The sequence below is a fragment of the Gobius niger genome (genome assembly GCF_951799975.1).
Source record: "Gobius niger genome assembly, chromosome: 21".
Classification (NCBI taxonomy): Eukaryota; Metazoa; Chordata; class Actinopteri; order Gobiiformes; family Gobiidae; genus Gobius; species Gobius niger.
The window spans coordinates 9,516,315-9,533,132 of NC_136872.1; the positions used below are offsets into that span (position 1 = coordinate 9,516,315).

At 42.3% G+C, this 16,818-nt stretch overlaps 2 protein-coding genes and 1 long non-coding RNA gene across 3 annotated transcripts in view; 1 reads left to right on the forward strand and 2 right to left on the reverse strand.

The window, feature by feature from the left end:
- The window catches only part of rbpjb (recombination signal binding protein for immunoglobulin kappa J region b), a 42,309-nt gene extending 37,412 nt beyond the window's left edge, over positions 1–4,897 (forward strand). Inside the window, exons 8-11 of the mRNA XM_079579833.1 lie at positions 354–494; positions 574–729; positions 986–1,089; positions 1,910–4,897. Coding sequence (XP_079435959.1) covers positions 354–494; positions 574–729; positions 986–1,089; positions 1,910–2,222 — 714 coding nt within the window. The 3' untranslated portion in view covers positions 2,223–4,897. The remainder of the gene's footprint in view (positions 1–353; positions 495–573; positions 730–985; positions 1,090–1,909) is intronic.
- The window catches only part of LOC306980452, a 359,700-nt gene that overhangs the window by 90,086 nt on the left and 252,796 nt on the right, over positions 1–16,818 (reverse strand). The window lies entirely within an intron of this gene.
- Positions 7,172–16,426, reverse strand: cckar (cholecystokinin A receptor). The gene is made up of 5 exons (XM_079579832.1): positions 16,091–16,426; positions 13,776–14,027; positions 9,116–9,377; positions 8,691–8,818; positions 7,172–7,731 (listed from the first exon to the last, which is right to left on the reverse strand). The coding sequence occupies exons 1-5, from the start codon at positions 16,215–16,217 to the stop codon at positions 7,175–7,177; spliced, it is 1,326 nt and encodes a 441-aa protein (XP_079435958.1). The 5' UTR covers positions 16,218–16,426; the 3' UTR covers positions 7,172–7,174.

Below are 16,818 nucleotides of genomic sequence, written 5' to 3' on the forward strand. Positions count from 1 at the left end.
TGTCTCAGACGACATCTCTGGACTTGCCCATTTGGTCATGTTTGAAGCAGTTGAGGAGGAAAAAAATGCTACATGCTAACGCTAGCTATAACTGCCATTTTTTTTCACTTCTGCTGAACAATCTGCTGTGAAAAAATATCCATATGGACCCACTTTAGACTTTATTTGTGTGTGATAAATAACGGGTAAAGACAGTGAAAAATGGGGTTTCCCAAAACAATACTTACAATACTTCATTCCCCCTCGGCGAGGCCACGCCCCCTTGTTTGACGCGATGCCATCTGTATCTATACCAATAACAAGATATAAAAGTGCTCTTTTCTTCTCCCTAACTTATGTTTCTCCCTTCTCAGATAATTCGTAAGGTGGACAAGCAGACGGCGCTGCTGGACGCCGACGACCCGGTCTCCCAGCTCCACAAGTGTGCCTTCTACCTGAAGGACACGGAGCGCATGTACCTGTGCCTTTCCCAAGAAAGGATTATCCAGTTTCAAGTCAGTGTCTCAACTCCCTGTGTGACCATCTTAAACTTCTCTTGATTCATAACTGTGTTTCTCATTGTTCCCTGCGCAGGCCACTCCATGCCCAAAGGAACCAAACAAGGAGATGATCAATGACGGCGCCTCCTGGACAATCATCAGCACAGATAAAGCTGAATACACTTTCTATGAGGGAATGGGCCCCGTCCACTCTCCTGTCACCCCTGTGCCTGTGGTCGAGAGCTTACAGGTACTCGCACTGCTGGGTTCAAGAGCTTTACCTTTCTATTCTGTGGACTTAACCTTCCTTTATTCATACTCAGACGATTACAAATATCATTGCTATTTAAAACCACTCTGTGGAGCAATCCAAGCTGTGTTAAGAGCAAGTAAACTATTGTTAAAGTCAGAACTAATATGCCAGCAGTAGCAAATACTCCTAATGATCAGCTTGACAACAACAATACGGTCATTCAGTGATGTTTTTGAATCATTTTTGCTTTTAGCTAAATGGTGGTGGGGACGTGGCCATGTTGGAGCTGACGGGACAGAACTTCACTCCACAGCTGCGCGTCTGGTTCGGAGACGTGGAGGCGGAGACCATGTACAGGTTAGTCCTCAGTCCTTTGTTATCAAATACATTTAAACGTTTTGAGATTGTTCGACCAGATTCCTTTCAGCAATGGACTACTCTTTTAAAGGACTCCAGACCAATTTAGTCTAGTTGCATTTTATGGGGTTGTTTACCTGCTGCTAACAAAGTAATAGAGACTTCGAGGCAAGGAGACGCAGATGGAGTTTCTCCTCTCAATCTAGAAGCTTCGATAGTTCAGTTCATACTGCTCATATGAGACGTACAAAGACATAGACACTACCAAAGTTCAAAACAGGTAAAAAGATAGCCAGCCAGATGGAAAAAGCTGCTTAACAAACTCCAAGAGACTCTTTGATGATTAGGATTAAAAAGTTTTCATTTGTGCATGGCTATGTTAAAAATAAAACGCACTAATGCATTTCTGCTCAACTGAGCTTTCGACAGATTGTGCACAGAGGCACAGATGTCTAATTCATTATATAGGGAGCGGCACAAGATGATACGTCTCATATAAAGGACCACATGCAACTTCACAAACAACAGCACAAAACATATACACACCCAATATTACCAATCACAATGTAAGACAATAGACATTTAAATTGCACTAAAAGAGCGTGTGTAGATTGTGCCAATTAAAGAAAAAAGAAGAGAGGTTTGTTTTGTTTTTTCCTCACCCATTTGCATGTCCAATGAGCATCTGTTCATTTTTAACTTGAAGATCCATGAAGCGCTCACTATCTCTTTCATCATTTTAAAACAAATGTAGTAAGACAACAGAACTATGAATTTGGATATTGATCCCGCCGCTGACTCTCTCCTCGGTGTCCTGTAGGTGCGCAGAGAGCATGCTGTGCGTAGTGCCTGACATTTCGGCGTTCCGCGAGGGCTGGCGTTGGGTGCGGCAGCCGGTGCAGGTGCCTGTGACGCTGGTGCGGAACGACGGCATCATCTACTCCACCACGCTCACGTTCACCTACACCCCGGAGCCCGGGCCCCGGCCGCACTGTAGCGCCGCGGGGGCCATCTTACGCTCTGGAAACGCCAGCCTCCTGAGCAACAGCCAGGACCCCCCCAACATGTACAGCCCCCCAGGCACCGCCCCAGGGGTCACCACATCCTCCACCGCCGCCGCCGTGGTCTCCTAACGCACAAGGCGGCACGCACAGACTGCACAGGACTCATGGACTTTGTCGAAGTGCTGAATTTGAAATGCAAAGAAAAAGGCGTGACAGAGGAGCAGGAGGGGTCTGAAGGAACTCTTCTTTTCTGCCCGTCCACTTCCTGGTGTTGGGAGAGGCTCAGAGCACCAGCACCTTTCTCCAGCCGTGAGAACATCTGCCGCCAAAACGTTCCACCGTGTTGGGAACCCCGCTTTATCCCCGCCTACCACTTGTTTTATACTGTTCCCGATGTGGTTCCTGAACAGGTGGATGTGATGTTGTCAGATGCAGAGGGACACACTTAAACGTGCCGATTGCATAGTTTTATGGACCAAGGATCTTGTATAAGCTTTAGTAAAGGTACATTTTTCTCCATACCTTTTTGTATTAAACATATAGTGCATTTTTGTTACCAAATAGTTTCTACTCTTCCTCTGAGCTTGGGCTTTGTGTTTCCCTGGTCCTGCTCCTCAGTCTTCAGATGTTGGCTTTTCTTTTGTATTCTCTTCTTCTGTTGGGAAATCTGAAGTCTTGGTTGTGTATTTACATAAGCGAAGGTTGTTTTGTTTGTTTTATAATCGGAGAATAACCTCAGAGGGCCTATTTTTTATCATTGGTTTTTATGAAGTCTTTAAAAAGAAAAGCTTTAAGCAATGCCTCTGCCTTGCCTGCAATACTATTATGTGCTCTGAAAGTTCAGTCCATCTGACTTGGAGCCATAGCAGAACACATAAAAGACTTCCATGATTACGAGACATGTTCAAACTAATGTAATAAGTAGTCGTTGACTCGAACTAGCCTTAGTACTGTATATTGACTGTGTACACAGTGAAACCAAGTACATATCCAATTGCCTGTATCTGTTGCTCTATTGGTCACTGTACAAGTACAATAAGATTGAGGACTGTGGTGATGCTCACTGCACCTGCAGGGTGTCTTCCAGCCGCTCTCGCTCCTAAACCTGGGACATGATGAAACACTTTTCAATTCGATGTGGCCTTACCGATAACTTCAATTTCCAAAACATGTCACCTTCTGTCTGCTGTTTACTCACCTTGGAGGAACCTGTGCATAGCACAAGCTCGCTGTGGCCTGGCCTCTTCTCAGCGCTGCTGTGCAGAGCAGCCTTCTCTTCAGTTTCAAGTCCAAACCGTTTTTTCTGACCATGCGGTGCCCAGCACCTTCACCTTGGTACAGTATCCAAGCACTGTAAGCTCTGTCCGCCTTCTAGCCTTTCTACGGCTCCTGTGGTTTTCTCTGCTCAAACGTACAGTATATGTACATGTAAAGTCACTGTTCAGTAGTTGCACTCATCAGCGCCTCCTCTTGGAGTATAAAGGCCTTCTAACTGTGTTGTTGAACATGTGCATTTCCAACAGCAATACTGTACAGGTCATTTGTGTTGTCATTTTTGTCCGCCTGAGCACTAGTTCACCAGCCAGCAAATGGAAATCTAAATATATATATGTGTGTGTGCGCGTATGCGTGTGTCTTACGTAGTGCTGTAATGGAAAATTGAGTCTGACTCACTCCATTTCAAAGTGTGAATCCCAAAAACAAAGTTGAGATTTGTCTTCCTCCAGAATCCAAAAGTCTGCTGAAGGCAAACAAACATTCAGAGGCAATACCTGTGTCCATAGTATTACAGTACTTTGTACTGCAGTTCAACTGTCATGGGACAAGATCAAATGTCACTTGAATGTCTGTTGAATGAAGTATTTTAATTTGTCAAAGTCTTCAAATAAGTCAAAGAACAAGCTGGATTTGCCTACGCCCCTTTGATGTAAAAAGTCAGATTAAGTTAAACCCCACATGTGGATAATTATTAATTGTTTTATATTGTATATTTTTAAATTATTGGTACTCCCTCCTCCCCTTGTCTTATGTCGCAAAGAAGTGCATTAAGCCCTTGCTGCCTACTTTGGCCTGGAGTGTTTTAGGAGGCCACTCCTGTCGGTGCTGCAGCGCCAGTGTAGCATCCTAAACATTGAGTCTTCTCCTTGACCTTTACGAGGTCAAATTTTGTAAACCCTTTACTCTGCAAAAGAACGTCTCCAACCTTAAACAAACCTTTGTCTTCAGTTCACTCAGACTCGATTAGACCACTTCCCCTCCACCTTCAATAACCCTAGTTTACACTGGGAGCAGTGATTTGGGTCAAATGCGCTGCCTCCTCATCCTTTACACTTACGTAGTTACATTGGCTCTCATAGGGCGATGCAGAGTGTGTCGCCTTGACAATCTGAGCCGGTTTACAGTTTTGACAAAATAAAGGAAAGCTCTCTATAAAAAGGGGTGATTGTTACTTGCCTTTGCTGTATTCTTCACTTCAACACTTGCGCTCCTGACAGTCTCTCTCTTTCTGGTTATATCACGCTCTCTTCTTCTGAAAGCAGCTGTTCATTTGTGTTATTGTTTTTTTTTTTTTTATAATGAGCTCTGAACAATGTATGTATCCTCTAATATGCCAAATGTCTTTTATAATGTAGTTTTCATGCACTGCTAAACGAACAGGGCAGAGTGAGTGGCAGCTTTAAAAAAGAAAAAAAAAAAAAAGAGTGTGGAGCCCTTCTGTCGCACTCAGCCTTACTTCTCCTTAAAGACTTTTGTGGCTGTTTGCACTAGACGCTACCATTAACTTTGATCACACATTTCAATCCTGTTTTCCATTTGGGAAATCCTCACTTGTTTCTTTTTTTCATTTTGCAACCTGTCGTGCTTAGCTTGGCAACACTTGGACATTTTTTCCTATACTCCGGATCTTCACTTCCTACACTCACTGTATATGTATTAATCTAGTAAAGTGGTATGCTGAGGTGTCATTGTGGTAGATATACTCAGTACTCATACTCAAAAGGGTTGTTGATGGTAGAAACCTGTGCCGTTTGTTAACAGTTAGCAATAAATAAACAAAAGGGGACTTTTTTTTTATAACATAGTTTGTTTCTTTTGTACATATTGCAGCTCCAATTCATGCTCAAATCTGTATGTTATTAAAATAAGAAAAAAATGAGAAAAAAACTTACAATATTGGCATAAAATGAGAATAAAAAATGTGATATAAATTTTAAACCTTGTTTTGTTTTTAATGGATATTTAAATTTACACAACTTTGTACACTTCAAGGTAAACTTTTTAAGTACATGGAATGGGATAGTCCAGTATTTCACACAGTTATCAATGAGATTTGATTAAATGCTGTAAAACAATGACATATGTAAAGCAATGTATAAAGATGTAGTTGGTGATCTAATGATATGCTAAATTGTCTGTCACAATATCACAGTTCAGGAGTAAAATATCTTTCCAAAATACAACAAAAAAACCTTATCCATAACTTTTTATCCCTGAACACCAGCTGGAAAAAAGAATTACCCCTCTGACCACAAGAGGTCAGTAGGAACCTTAGAAATAATCACAGAAGAAACACTTGCAGATATGTTTGTCTTAATACAAGGTACAATTCAGCCCTGTACATGTGCTCTACATATACAATATTGGAACAATACCTTGGGTGAGGTTTTGTCTTTCCAAATGCATTTAAGTAACATAAATACATATTTTTAATGATCATTTACAACACTTGGAATTGGTCCCGTTTTCTTTTCTAAAATCCTAAAAGTGCTTGCCGACCATCCGTATTAAGAAAACCAAATGTAAAATGATGTACTATCCCTTTAAAAGCGCGCATTGGCACGCATGAGCCTCCGGTGTTCATTTATGTTCACTATAAGGCCATGCTATTAACACAAATCCATTAAGACGTATACAAAAAGCAGTAAAACAGCTGCTGTTGTTTTACATTCAATGCAGGACGACAGGGGTGCCCTCTGTCACCGCTGCTTTTATCACAAACCGCCTGCAGGTATAATAGGCACATGCAAAAAATGTACAGACCCCACTCATCACATCATAACAAAACGACTCCTACAAAATCAGAAAAACAAGTTGCTACATTTACGCTGCTATTTTGTAACACCCAATGAGTGGAAATCAGATGTTGATGCCAAGTGTATGCTCTTTGAACTAGAGCATGCAGGTGTTCGGAGTCCCACGTACAGATAAGGCCTTTGCAGTTTCTCGTAACAGAAAGCGGACAAAAACCCACATATGAGGTCAAGGGCGACAGATGAACTTTTCTGAACTTCTCGAAGATTATTTTGAAGCTACTGACTAATGACAACGAAAGCTGCAGTGATGACAATATGCCTTTAAGAGAATGACTAATGATGACCTTCTGCGTTAACATTTGACATGGTATCACTCCTTGTTACATCAGTGGCCTGAAAGCATGACAGTCCCGGCGTTTAGTTCAAATCCCTATGATTGGTAAGTATTTTTAGACTCATTTTAGTTTGTAAGAAATGATTGTTTAAAATTGGAGTTTGGGCCACCGTTGTGATTTTAAAAACTGAAGACATTGAAAATTGTATACTTTTAAAATGTCGAATGAAAATGCCAAATCCCATGGCATCTGAACGGTTGAAAAGACATTTTTTTTTTTTTTAATTAAACCAAGGGCATTAGCATTATTTTATTGACCCCCAAATGTAAATATACTGAAAAAGGTTGCTGTAATGCCCATTTAATTTTAAAAACAGAAATTACAAACCTAGAAAAATGACACTGGGTAGTTTTGTCAAGCTGGAAGAGAAAGACTTGTCACTCTGGTTTTGCCATGTGAAGCGCTAAACTGCTGACGACGAGGAACTTGACATTTTGAACCACAAAGACAACATTCATCTTTGTAACCCACGTGCGGCTGCTTACACGAACAGCATCCTGGTTTGGCAATCCCTTAAAGTAAACGGCACTGTTTGGAGACACTTTCCACGGCTTTCCATTCTTCTTCATGAGACCATGTTTTGAGATTCTAGTGCTTTTACATGGCCTGAACAATCTTCTCACGACTTACGGGTCGCTCATAAAAAAGTGCTTTAGGTCATCTCATTCCAGGTCGACGCTCTTATCCCCGTGTACGTGTACCTGGTGCTGGCTCCGCTGGGCGGCGTGTGACCGTTTTGCTCTGCCTTGGCCCTGACTGTCCCCGTCCCCGTCCCCGTCCCGGCCAACCTCCCCAGAGAGTTGCTCCCTTGTCTCTTCTTGCAGCAGCTGAACGTGGAGAGCATCCCCTGGCGAAACCTCTTGTTCATGAAGCAGTAGATGATGGGGTTCACGCAGGCCGAGGTGTAGGACAGCAGGTGGATGAAGGATATGGGCGCGCCTGTCAGCTGGTAGGCGGAGCGGCGGTCGAAGGCCTGCCAGGCGTTGACCACGAAGACGGGGGTCCAGCAGACGAAGAAGAGGAACACGATGACCAGGAGCATTCGGATGACGCGTTTCTTGGCCATGAGGTTGGCGGTGGGGCTGGCGCTGCACACGCGGCCCACCACGGACTTGGAGCTGGAGAAGGTGCTCTTCTTTTTGTTGGACGGCTGGAGGTAGCACCCGTCGCTGTCTCCCGGCTTGATGCTGCCCGTGCTGGATTGGCGATCTGTGAGGCAAGAGAAGAGGTTTGCAATTATGTTTAAAATAAAATACAAATACGAATTTCAACACACTTTTGGAAACCCCTACACATGTCTCTCAGTCTGACCATGTTCATTCGCAATGGACAAGCTGTGACCTGCCTTAACAACCCACTCCTAATGTCTCTGAACCGAAGCCTCAGGCACCCCTCATGGTCTGAACTTGCAAAAATTCTGGGTATCTATTAAAGAGTGGGTGGGACAATCTCCTTTGTCTTCTCTCTAAATGTGGAGAAGCCAAAGGAGATTGGACTTTCTCCTCTGATCATCAAGGTTGCTGCTGTGGAGAGGGTGACCAGCACCAATTTCCTTGGTCAAGAAAGCACATCAGTGTCTCCTCTTTAGAACCAGAGTCCCATCATGTGCTTCTTCTACAGAGGGACAATGAAGAGCATCCTGACCAGCTACATCACTGGACTCTTTCCCCTAACCCCTCACCTCAGCATCCCCAACCCCACCCAATATGCACCAAGGGAACGAGAGTAATGCAATTTGTGAATCAATCAATATTATCCAATGTTTTGTTGAACATGGTAGGGAGTCATTTACAAGTCTACATGTACCAAATGAGTAGCAGGTGCAAAACTGGATTTTGATTTCTCTCATTTGCAGATTTGGTGCCCTATAACTGGATTTCAATTTGGTAATTTGGTGCAATGTGCTCACAAATAGCTATTTTAGCATCTGGCTCGATAATTGACTCTCAGCAGAGTTCTCTTCACACTACTATGCACATTACTCGCTCGTGTTCTCACTTCCCCTGACAAAACCACTCTTTAAACACTGATCTCCTTGTGTGCACCGTCTGTTCTTATGACAAGGTGCATCAGGCGGCTTGCCCATAGGATGCAGAATGTAGGCCACGCTCTCGGAGACTGTGGTGTGAATCAGTGGCTAATAGAATGACCGTGTTTCATTTTCATACCCCGACTCGCCTTCCTGCTCGACAGCTCGAACTTGATGCCCCTGTAGAGCTCCACGGAGATGAGTCCGTACGCAGTCATCATCACAATGCCCGGGATGAGGAAGAGGATCAGCAGCAGGGACACGTACCTGCATCGGAGCAGAGTCAGAAAATGGATGGTGTGGTGGGTTTTTGTTACGCTAATGCCGGACTATGTTGGCTATTTCTCTGTAAAGATTGATATGGCAAGGGTCAAGTCAACCAAGACAGCTGGGTCTTTATGGGTCTTTATATGGGTACCGGCAACATTGGGAAGTGGTTGTAGAATGCGACCATTCTAACAGATAGATGCTTTACTTCCAGGTTTCTGTCGCTTCTATATGTTTGGAACTTGATTTGAAAGTTAATTTAAGATTCAGAAAGTGGACTTAAAAGACTCTCCTCACCAGGACTGCTGGATGATATCATTGGGCCACACCAGGCGACACATGTGCCCGGTGCTGTTGTTGAGGCGGGTGAAGGGCTTGAGCGTGCTGGAGATGGGGTAGGGCAGCATCAGGATGAACGAGGCGACCCAGGTCGCCGTAATGACTTTAGCTGCGTGGGATTTGGTCTGCCAGGCCCGCGAGGTGAGAGGGTTGCAAATGGCACTGTAGCGCTCCAGGGAAATGGCCACCAGGTTGAAAGTGGAGACACTAACGGACACGCCTGTGAAATGAGGAGAGACAGAAACACGTTAGCAGCGCTGTCGGGGACTTTGGTGGCACCTGGTGAAATACACATTATAAACGGAGCAGAGTAAAGAACATGAAGATTCATAAAGCTACTGTATGTTTCACCTGAGATAGTGTGACTATCTCCACCTGTGAAAGTTAGTTTAAATCTTACTTTGCATGCCTATGCCATTTCTTTCAATAAACAATAATGTGATTTGTTATGCTAGGTTTGTTATGCTTTCTCTCTCTCTTTTTCTTTCTTTCTTTCTCTTTCTCTCATTCTTTCTTTCTCTCTCTCTTTCTTTCTTTCTTTCTCTTTTCTTTCTTTCTTTCTTTCTTTCTTTCTCTCTCTCGCTCTCTTTCTTTCTTTCTCTCTTTTCTTTCTTTCTTTCTTTCTTTCTTTCTTTCTCTCTTTTTCTTTCTTTCTTTCTCTTTCTCTCATTCTTTCTTTCTCTCTCTCTCTTTCTCTCCTTTCTCTCTTTCAATGCCATTTCTTACAATAAACAATAATGATATGTTATGCTAGGTGTCCTTTCTGTCTTTCTTTCTTTCTTTCTTTCTTTCTTTCTTTCTTTCTTTCTTTCTTTCTTTCTCTCTCTCTCTCTTTCTCTCGCTCTCTCTTTCTGTCTCTTTTTCTTTCCTTCTTTCTTTTCTCTCTCTTTCTGTCTTTCTTTCTTTCTTTCTCTCTTTGTTCATTGGCTATAACGCATCAGTGTTTTACAATATTTCTATGAAAAATAACGGCGAGCCAAGCTTAATCTGTCATCTGTTTAAGTTTATTTTCTACTGCTTGGAGTTAGCAATTTTGCAGTATTGCAGATCTTATTTTCTAAACAAGGAGGTCATTCATAATTTATAATATATTTATAACATTTGATACATTTTTTTTAGTATTTAAGTAGCGTTAAATTTCTCAAGATGATCGGAGGGGCCAGCGGATACATGCCGGGGTGCCACATTTTTGACAATTTAGAATTTGGCAACCCTAAGCATGGGGCGCTGTGGGTTTTTATGACTGGATAATTAGCACACTTAAACATATGCGTATCCCATGTAAAGCCTTAGCTCTAAAGCGTGGGCTGCCTTTAATTTGAGGGTTGACCCTGTCATTTGTCCCCACTGATCTGGGCCTTCCCATCCCCCCCTCTGTGCAGTCCGTTTACAAGAACGGCCCTCTCACATCCTGCAGTGCTCAACCATCACCTTCAACCACAACTGCCTCCGCCAAACGCTTTGTCACAATAACGACGCCGTCTATAAATACTTTTCAATTATAACCGAGTACAACCCGCGAGGAACGACACATAAACACGCAAACGAAAAGACTAATGAGCCAATAACCGCCATGACAACTTCCTCATCTTGTACAGCCACAGAGAAAAACTCCTCTTGTAACTCGGTTTAAAAGAAATATTTAGGCTGAAACATAATATTAGGTGGTTATAAAATGTGATGTAATGGTCTGCAGAAGACACGGTAATCTAATGAGCAGAAGTCATTAGTACTGATAACTGTCAAGCAAACCGAAGGGAAGACATATTTTCATCTGCAGGTTCGAAGAATATTTCTACTCTGAAAATCAGACGAGGTCCATGAGGAAACACTGAAATGTTTAAGTTATAAGTTGCTAAATTTAGCCGACAGAAACTTAATTATTTGCGCTCACTGTGTAATTTACCATCTTTTTTTTTTTTTTTGACTGCCTGCTGCACCCTCATTTGGAAGTCATTTTGGATTAGCTTCCACTCGGCTTACTTCATTTGCAGTTTGGATAATAAGGCCTACACCCATATCCCCTCCAACTCCTTGTCAAAGTGACCTGGTGCACGCGCCGGAATCGAGATCACAGAAAGGCAACAGCGCGTCGAAGTGGGCTACAGGCAAGAGCAATTCATTAAGTCAACATTGTCCACATTAGCGCTCTTGCCTGGGACAATTATTTTTTAGGTCAAATCTATTAGACCCACCTGACATTTTTGGTGGACGGATGAGAGTGAAAAGGAAATGAAATGTTTTGAGCGGCGTGCCCCACGATGACTCCAATTATCTGTCCTCAAACAGAGAGCAGAAAAGAATTACTGGTCCGATAAATGGCTTAATAGTCTCATCTTCTGCTGCAGATGAGATGGAGGAGACCCCAAATTATCAGACGAATTGAAGAGACTATTTGATTGACCTATGTATGACCCGCCTGCGTCCTGAAGTGAACAGAACAGAAACCATTTGGACTTAGCTTCAGGAAAATGTTACTAGATATGTTTCTGACGGGGAAACAATGTAATAACGTAATGTGGAAAGCTAAAAAAAAAAAAAATCCGAATGATATGTCTCCTTTAAAACTAATGAAGCCTAGGCGTTAATTCAACCTGGTAGATTAATTTCAGCATCGCCTACCTCCAGCCAATGAGGGCCACACCTCCACCTCAGCCCATCAGCATAAGAGCCGCACCTCCGTAGCAGCCAATCATTGCCCTCGGTCCTGCTTCTAAGCCCCAGCAATCATGGTTCGTTCGCTTCCCAGCTGCACTGCGACCCGCCTCCACCCCATCTCCGCCTCTTCTACCTGCTGTATCTTCACGGGTCTTCCATACCACCACCAGTGTCCAGGCTCCGGGGAAGACATCCCTAACTCCAAGCTGTTCATCCATACTGACTTTCATACATTCGTCGATGTCTACCGCCGGGGTCTAATCGCCAAAACTTATATACATGTCAATAAATCTTCCTAATCGCTGCTTTTGTCTGTTTGAGTCTATCCAGGTTGAACTGCCAGAGGTGAATTATATTTCTGCAGGAGGAAAACTTCTTGGTGCTAAGCCTACCAAAATACTGTATTTGGCTTGCTGATAGCCACCCCTTTTAATGGACTAAATCAGGTCTAACCTTGACTTAACTTGTCTTCTAAAGATAACAAAGCCCCAGGCCTGGAAAACAGAACTGCAGGAGGAGCATTTTTTACCTTTTTTGCGCATGGAATGTTGCATGGCAAGATGATGCTAACTTCCTGGAGTAACAACTGTTTCCTGTTCTGTTGGAGAATTAGCCATGTCTCGTTAAAATAAATATATATTTGAACCGCACGTGGCAAAAAACATGCAGCTGTTAGCTACATACTTAGTTAAAGCAGTACCAAGTAACTCATGCCCCTGCAGGTGTCGTAGCATGCTGCAGTTTTTTACTCATTAATTGTCAGTGACAGTAAATACTACGCTGACAGAAAAGACAAAGGGAGAGAGAGATGTTGTACATCCAATTACACAATGGAGATAATTTTTTTCACTAAAACTTGGCTGTAAATACTGTTTAAGTGGCGCTAGCCCAGAGTTGGCTTTGCTCGTTAGCCTGTTGGCTTTTTCTTTGTGATTCAATGAGTGTGTATTGCGCCTCCGACCCGGAGGCAGCGAAGTTGCAATTGTGGTTTTCTGGCCAGAGACACCAGGGGGAGATGAAAGACCCCCCAATCATCCCATCAACACTTGTATTACCCCCAGAGGGACTACGGAAAGGATTTATCAAGTTACTTAGTACTGCTTTAATCAGAGGAGACTTCATATGAAAGTAATGACGTTGAGTCCTAAATCGGACAGATTCCAAAGCTATAGCACCGAGCCGGACTAGCGGCTACCGGCAGCTAAACGCACACTCCACTAATCCATCTGACTTTATGCTGAATTTCAAACATTTATGTTTGTATTTTTCGAAATAATCATAATCTAAACATAATGTTGACTAAAAAATGAAGTTCTTAGACGACATTCTTTTGAGTCTGTCCTCCGGCTTTAAATTTAGCATGGTCTGGTTAACATTAACAAATGGTAAAATAGTACCACTATCTAAACTATATTTTGGAAACACACTTGACTTGAAAAATTAAATTCTATTTCTAATTTATGTTGAAATTGGACAGGACATTGTAGTTACGCTACATTAGCCCACTTAAAGTTAGCCAAAAACATTCCATACACAGCATATACCACTGCTTTCTACCAGTGGTTCCTCTACCACAGTTTAAAGGAACAGGCCACCGTTTTTCCATGCTGAGATATGTTCTTACCTGAGCTTAGATGAGTTGATGCGTACCTGCCTGGTATTTGTGCGGAGAGGCCAATTGCTAACAACATCTTTGGTCGTTTTGCGTGACTGAGGGCACGCACAAAGACTAGGTACGCATCAACTCGTCTAAGCTCAGGTAAGAACATATCTTGTAAAAACGGTGGCCTGTTCCTTTAAGACGCACTGTTCTAGCATTGAGATTTTGCCTTCTAGCTCTAGAAATGCTCTCTCCAGTCTAATAAGACAAAAAACAAACCCTAACTGTCCATAGTAGTTACTCACTATGTGTGCTTCCGTAACTGGGGTTCTATGAGTGACTGCTGTTTGAAGAACTTACCCATGAAGTACATGACGAGTTTGCAGATGCCGTTGCCGAAGATGAAGTCCCTCATGAGGTTGGGGATGAGCGTGAACGGGATGCACACCAGCGACACCATCAGGTCACTCACGGACAGAGACAGCAGGAACAGGTTGGTGACTGTTCTCATGCGCCGGTTCCTCACCAAAACGGCGATGATCAGGCTGTTCCCGACCACGCTCAGGAGGAAGATCAAACTGTACAGGATGATGCGCACCGTCTGGTTGATGTCTGAAAGAATAAGAAACCATGCAGGATTGGTTGAGAGGTGATATAAGTTATCAGGGCCGTTTGCAGCTAACGACACATTTGACTCATGCCCACCCAATCATTTATAGTCAGCTCACCAAAGCTCAGTGCGCTGGAATCAAGCTTGTTAGCAGTTATCTCAAGTTAAGTCCAAGAACTGAACAACAATATTATTAATAATAGACTAAAAAGGTAACATTTATGTATAAAAGAAATTCCTCATCTTGCTCAGTCTTGGATATACATTGCCTGACTAAAAACAAGTCGCCACCTGGATTTAACTGTTTTGATCTGGGGTTTCTGCACTTGGTCAGGTTAAGGTTCAGGAACACTATGTGCTCCTGAACTTCCAGAAGGATTACTCATTCCATCAGTGGATTTCTTCCCCTCTGATGACACGGGAGCATGAGAGTCCAGATCTGAACTCCATTGAGAATCTTTGAGATGTGCTGGAGAAGACTTTGAGCACTGGTCACACTCTCCCATCATCAATAAAATATCATGGTGAAAAATGAATACAACGGTGGATCTTTTGACATTGCAGAAGCGCATCGAAACAATGCCACGGCGAACGCGTGATGTAATCAAACTAAAGTTGCTACAACAAAATGTAAGTGTAAATGTTGGCAACTGCTCCGAGGACTTTAATTACATCACTAGATTGTGTGTGATCAGTTTTACATTCAGGCAACATGAGCTAGAATGTATTGACATTGTTCCAGGTTGTTGTTATCAGGTTACTGTCACAAGAGCAGCTACATTGTCATAAAACTCAAGATGTAAAGATGTGCTCAGCACAATACTATTTTTACATAATTTTAGCAAAAAAAAGGGGTGCACCAACAAAAAAATAAATGTTTCTATTACATTTATTTCCTGAATCATTGTGCAGTATAGCATTAAAAGAATAATGAAAATGTTGATGTCATTCGTTTAGCATATCGCCTTAGTCATGTCATCGTTGATAAAACTCATGTTGAATTAGTATCTCCCAATATATACAGAAGTATCCTCTGTAAATAACTATGGGGCATTATGGTGATCTGATTACAAATACATTTACAGAGGATGCTATGACCCGCTGTCTGCTCGGCTTTAATAGTGGAGCAGGGCGTTGTGTCTATAAAGCGCTCAATAACCTTGGGGCAGCAGTTTTGTCTTAATGCTCCACTCAAACGTAATGTGAAAACCTTTGAATGATTTGCATTGAATCCATCCACCATAAATGATTATTTATGTGCACATTCATTGCTTTTCTTGAATATTCTATTTTATTTACTTTTGGGACAAATTCAAACAAAAAAACATCAGCAATTCTACATCTATTCATTTGAGGAAAATTCCAAGCACTGTTTTCAGGATCATGGCATGCAGTTTATAGAAACCTTCTTCACTGCTGTGGGAAATCAGATGGCCTGAATAATAAATAATGATATTAGCCATCTAAATATAACAATGGACACTAAAGCAGGCATGAAGACACAACAGAAATACACATGTTGAATCTACAGCTGTGTCTTCAGCATGTTTGTGTGAAAGTAAACATTGCCTTTTGTACAATAGGCTGGTCATGGTCAAACCCTTTGCTTTGTTCATTGTAATATGTGTAAATACTGGGGACTCTTGGCGAGAATGTTTTTAATTCTTTTATTCTGTAAAGCACTTTGTGATGCGTCTGTGTATGAAAAGGGCTTTTTAAATAAAGTTTAATTGATTGATTGATACAACCTCTGTTAAAGTTTTTCAGTGCAATTAGAAGTGTTCTTGACATGGCTCCTTTTCTATTGTGTTGAAGTTACAACACCGCAATCCTGCCTCTAGCACTAAGTACTATACGAGTGTCCACAGACATGTAGCAGACCGCTGCGTGCAGTTACCACGGAGCCATGTGCGTAATGCGCACTGGCGCAGACATGTCCAAAGCACATACTCTTTTCTTTTGGATCAAATTACTCAAAGAATGAAGCTAAATCCAACTATTGTGATTTTCGAGTGATCAGACTCAGAAAATAAACATAAAAAAAAAGAAGAGACGAAGAACTCACCTTTAGGTTCGGGTGAAGAATTGTCCTCGCTCTCACAATCTGAAAGATTCTTTATTCCAAAATTACACAAAATCTTATTCAGATCAGTCGAGTTTACGAGCATATCTTGGATCGTAAAAGTCTCCATTTCGTTTTGTCTTCACGCCAAAGGATGGAGGTTAAAACCAAGTTAGTTGGCTAAATGAAATCTCTCACATGCTCCAAAATCAACACGCAGTTGGTATCTACTGATTCGGAAAGAATGAACTTCTGTGGATAACGCGGCTTGTTGTGCGTCAGGTTGTCCGTGCGCTCTCCATGTGCCGTGCGCTCTGCTGTATAGAGTCTGACAGCATGTGGAAGGGGCACATTCTTGAGTGTGCAACCCCTTCAGGCTCTGCACTAGTCAGCGTCTGCCTGTCTTTTTGAAAGCCCAACAACCAGCCTACGTAGCCTAGTTTATCACATAACGGGGGTCGTCTTTATTTAAACAAACATATAGCCTTCCTTACAAGAACTCAGAAATGCAGGTCACCAGAAGCCTATTTCACATGATACGGCCTGCTGTGGCTGTCAGCAGCAGTTTGCAACAAGCTCATCTGCAGTCGGGCGGCAATTTGTGGATATTACGCGAGAGAACATCACTATTTATCATTCACAGAGGGAAATATTATTATAAATTATAAACTTTATTAAAGCTATGCTGTCATGAAGTTGGTCATAAATCAACTGCTCATATTTCACTTCAT

Excerpts from the sequence above, each read along its gene's own strand:
- cckar (XM_079579832.1), bottom strand. The coding sequence starts at position 16,217 with ATGGAGACTTTTACGATCCAAGATATGCTCGTAAACTCGACTGATCTG. Across the intron at positions 9,378-13,775 it reads ACTCGTCATGTACTTCATGG|GCGTGTCCGTTAGTGTCTCC; the intron begins GTAAGTTCTTCA and ends CTCATTTCACAG. Across the intron at positions 7,732-8,690 it reads GAGCAGGAAGGCGAGTCGGG|ATCGCCAATCCAGCACGGGC; the intron begins GTATGAAAATGA and ends CTTGCCTCACAG.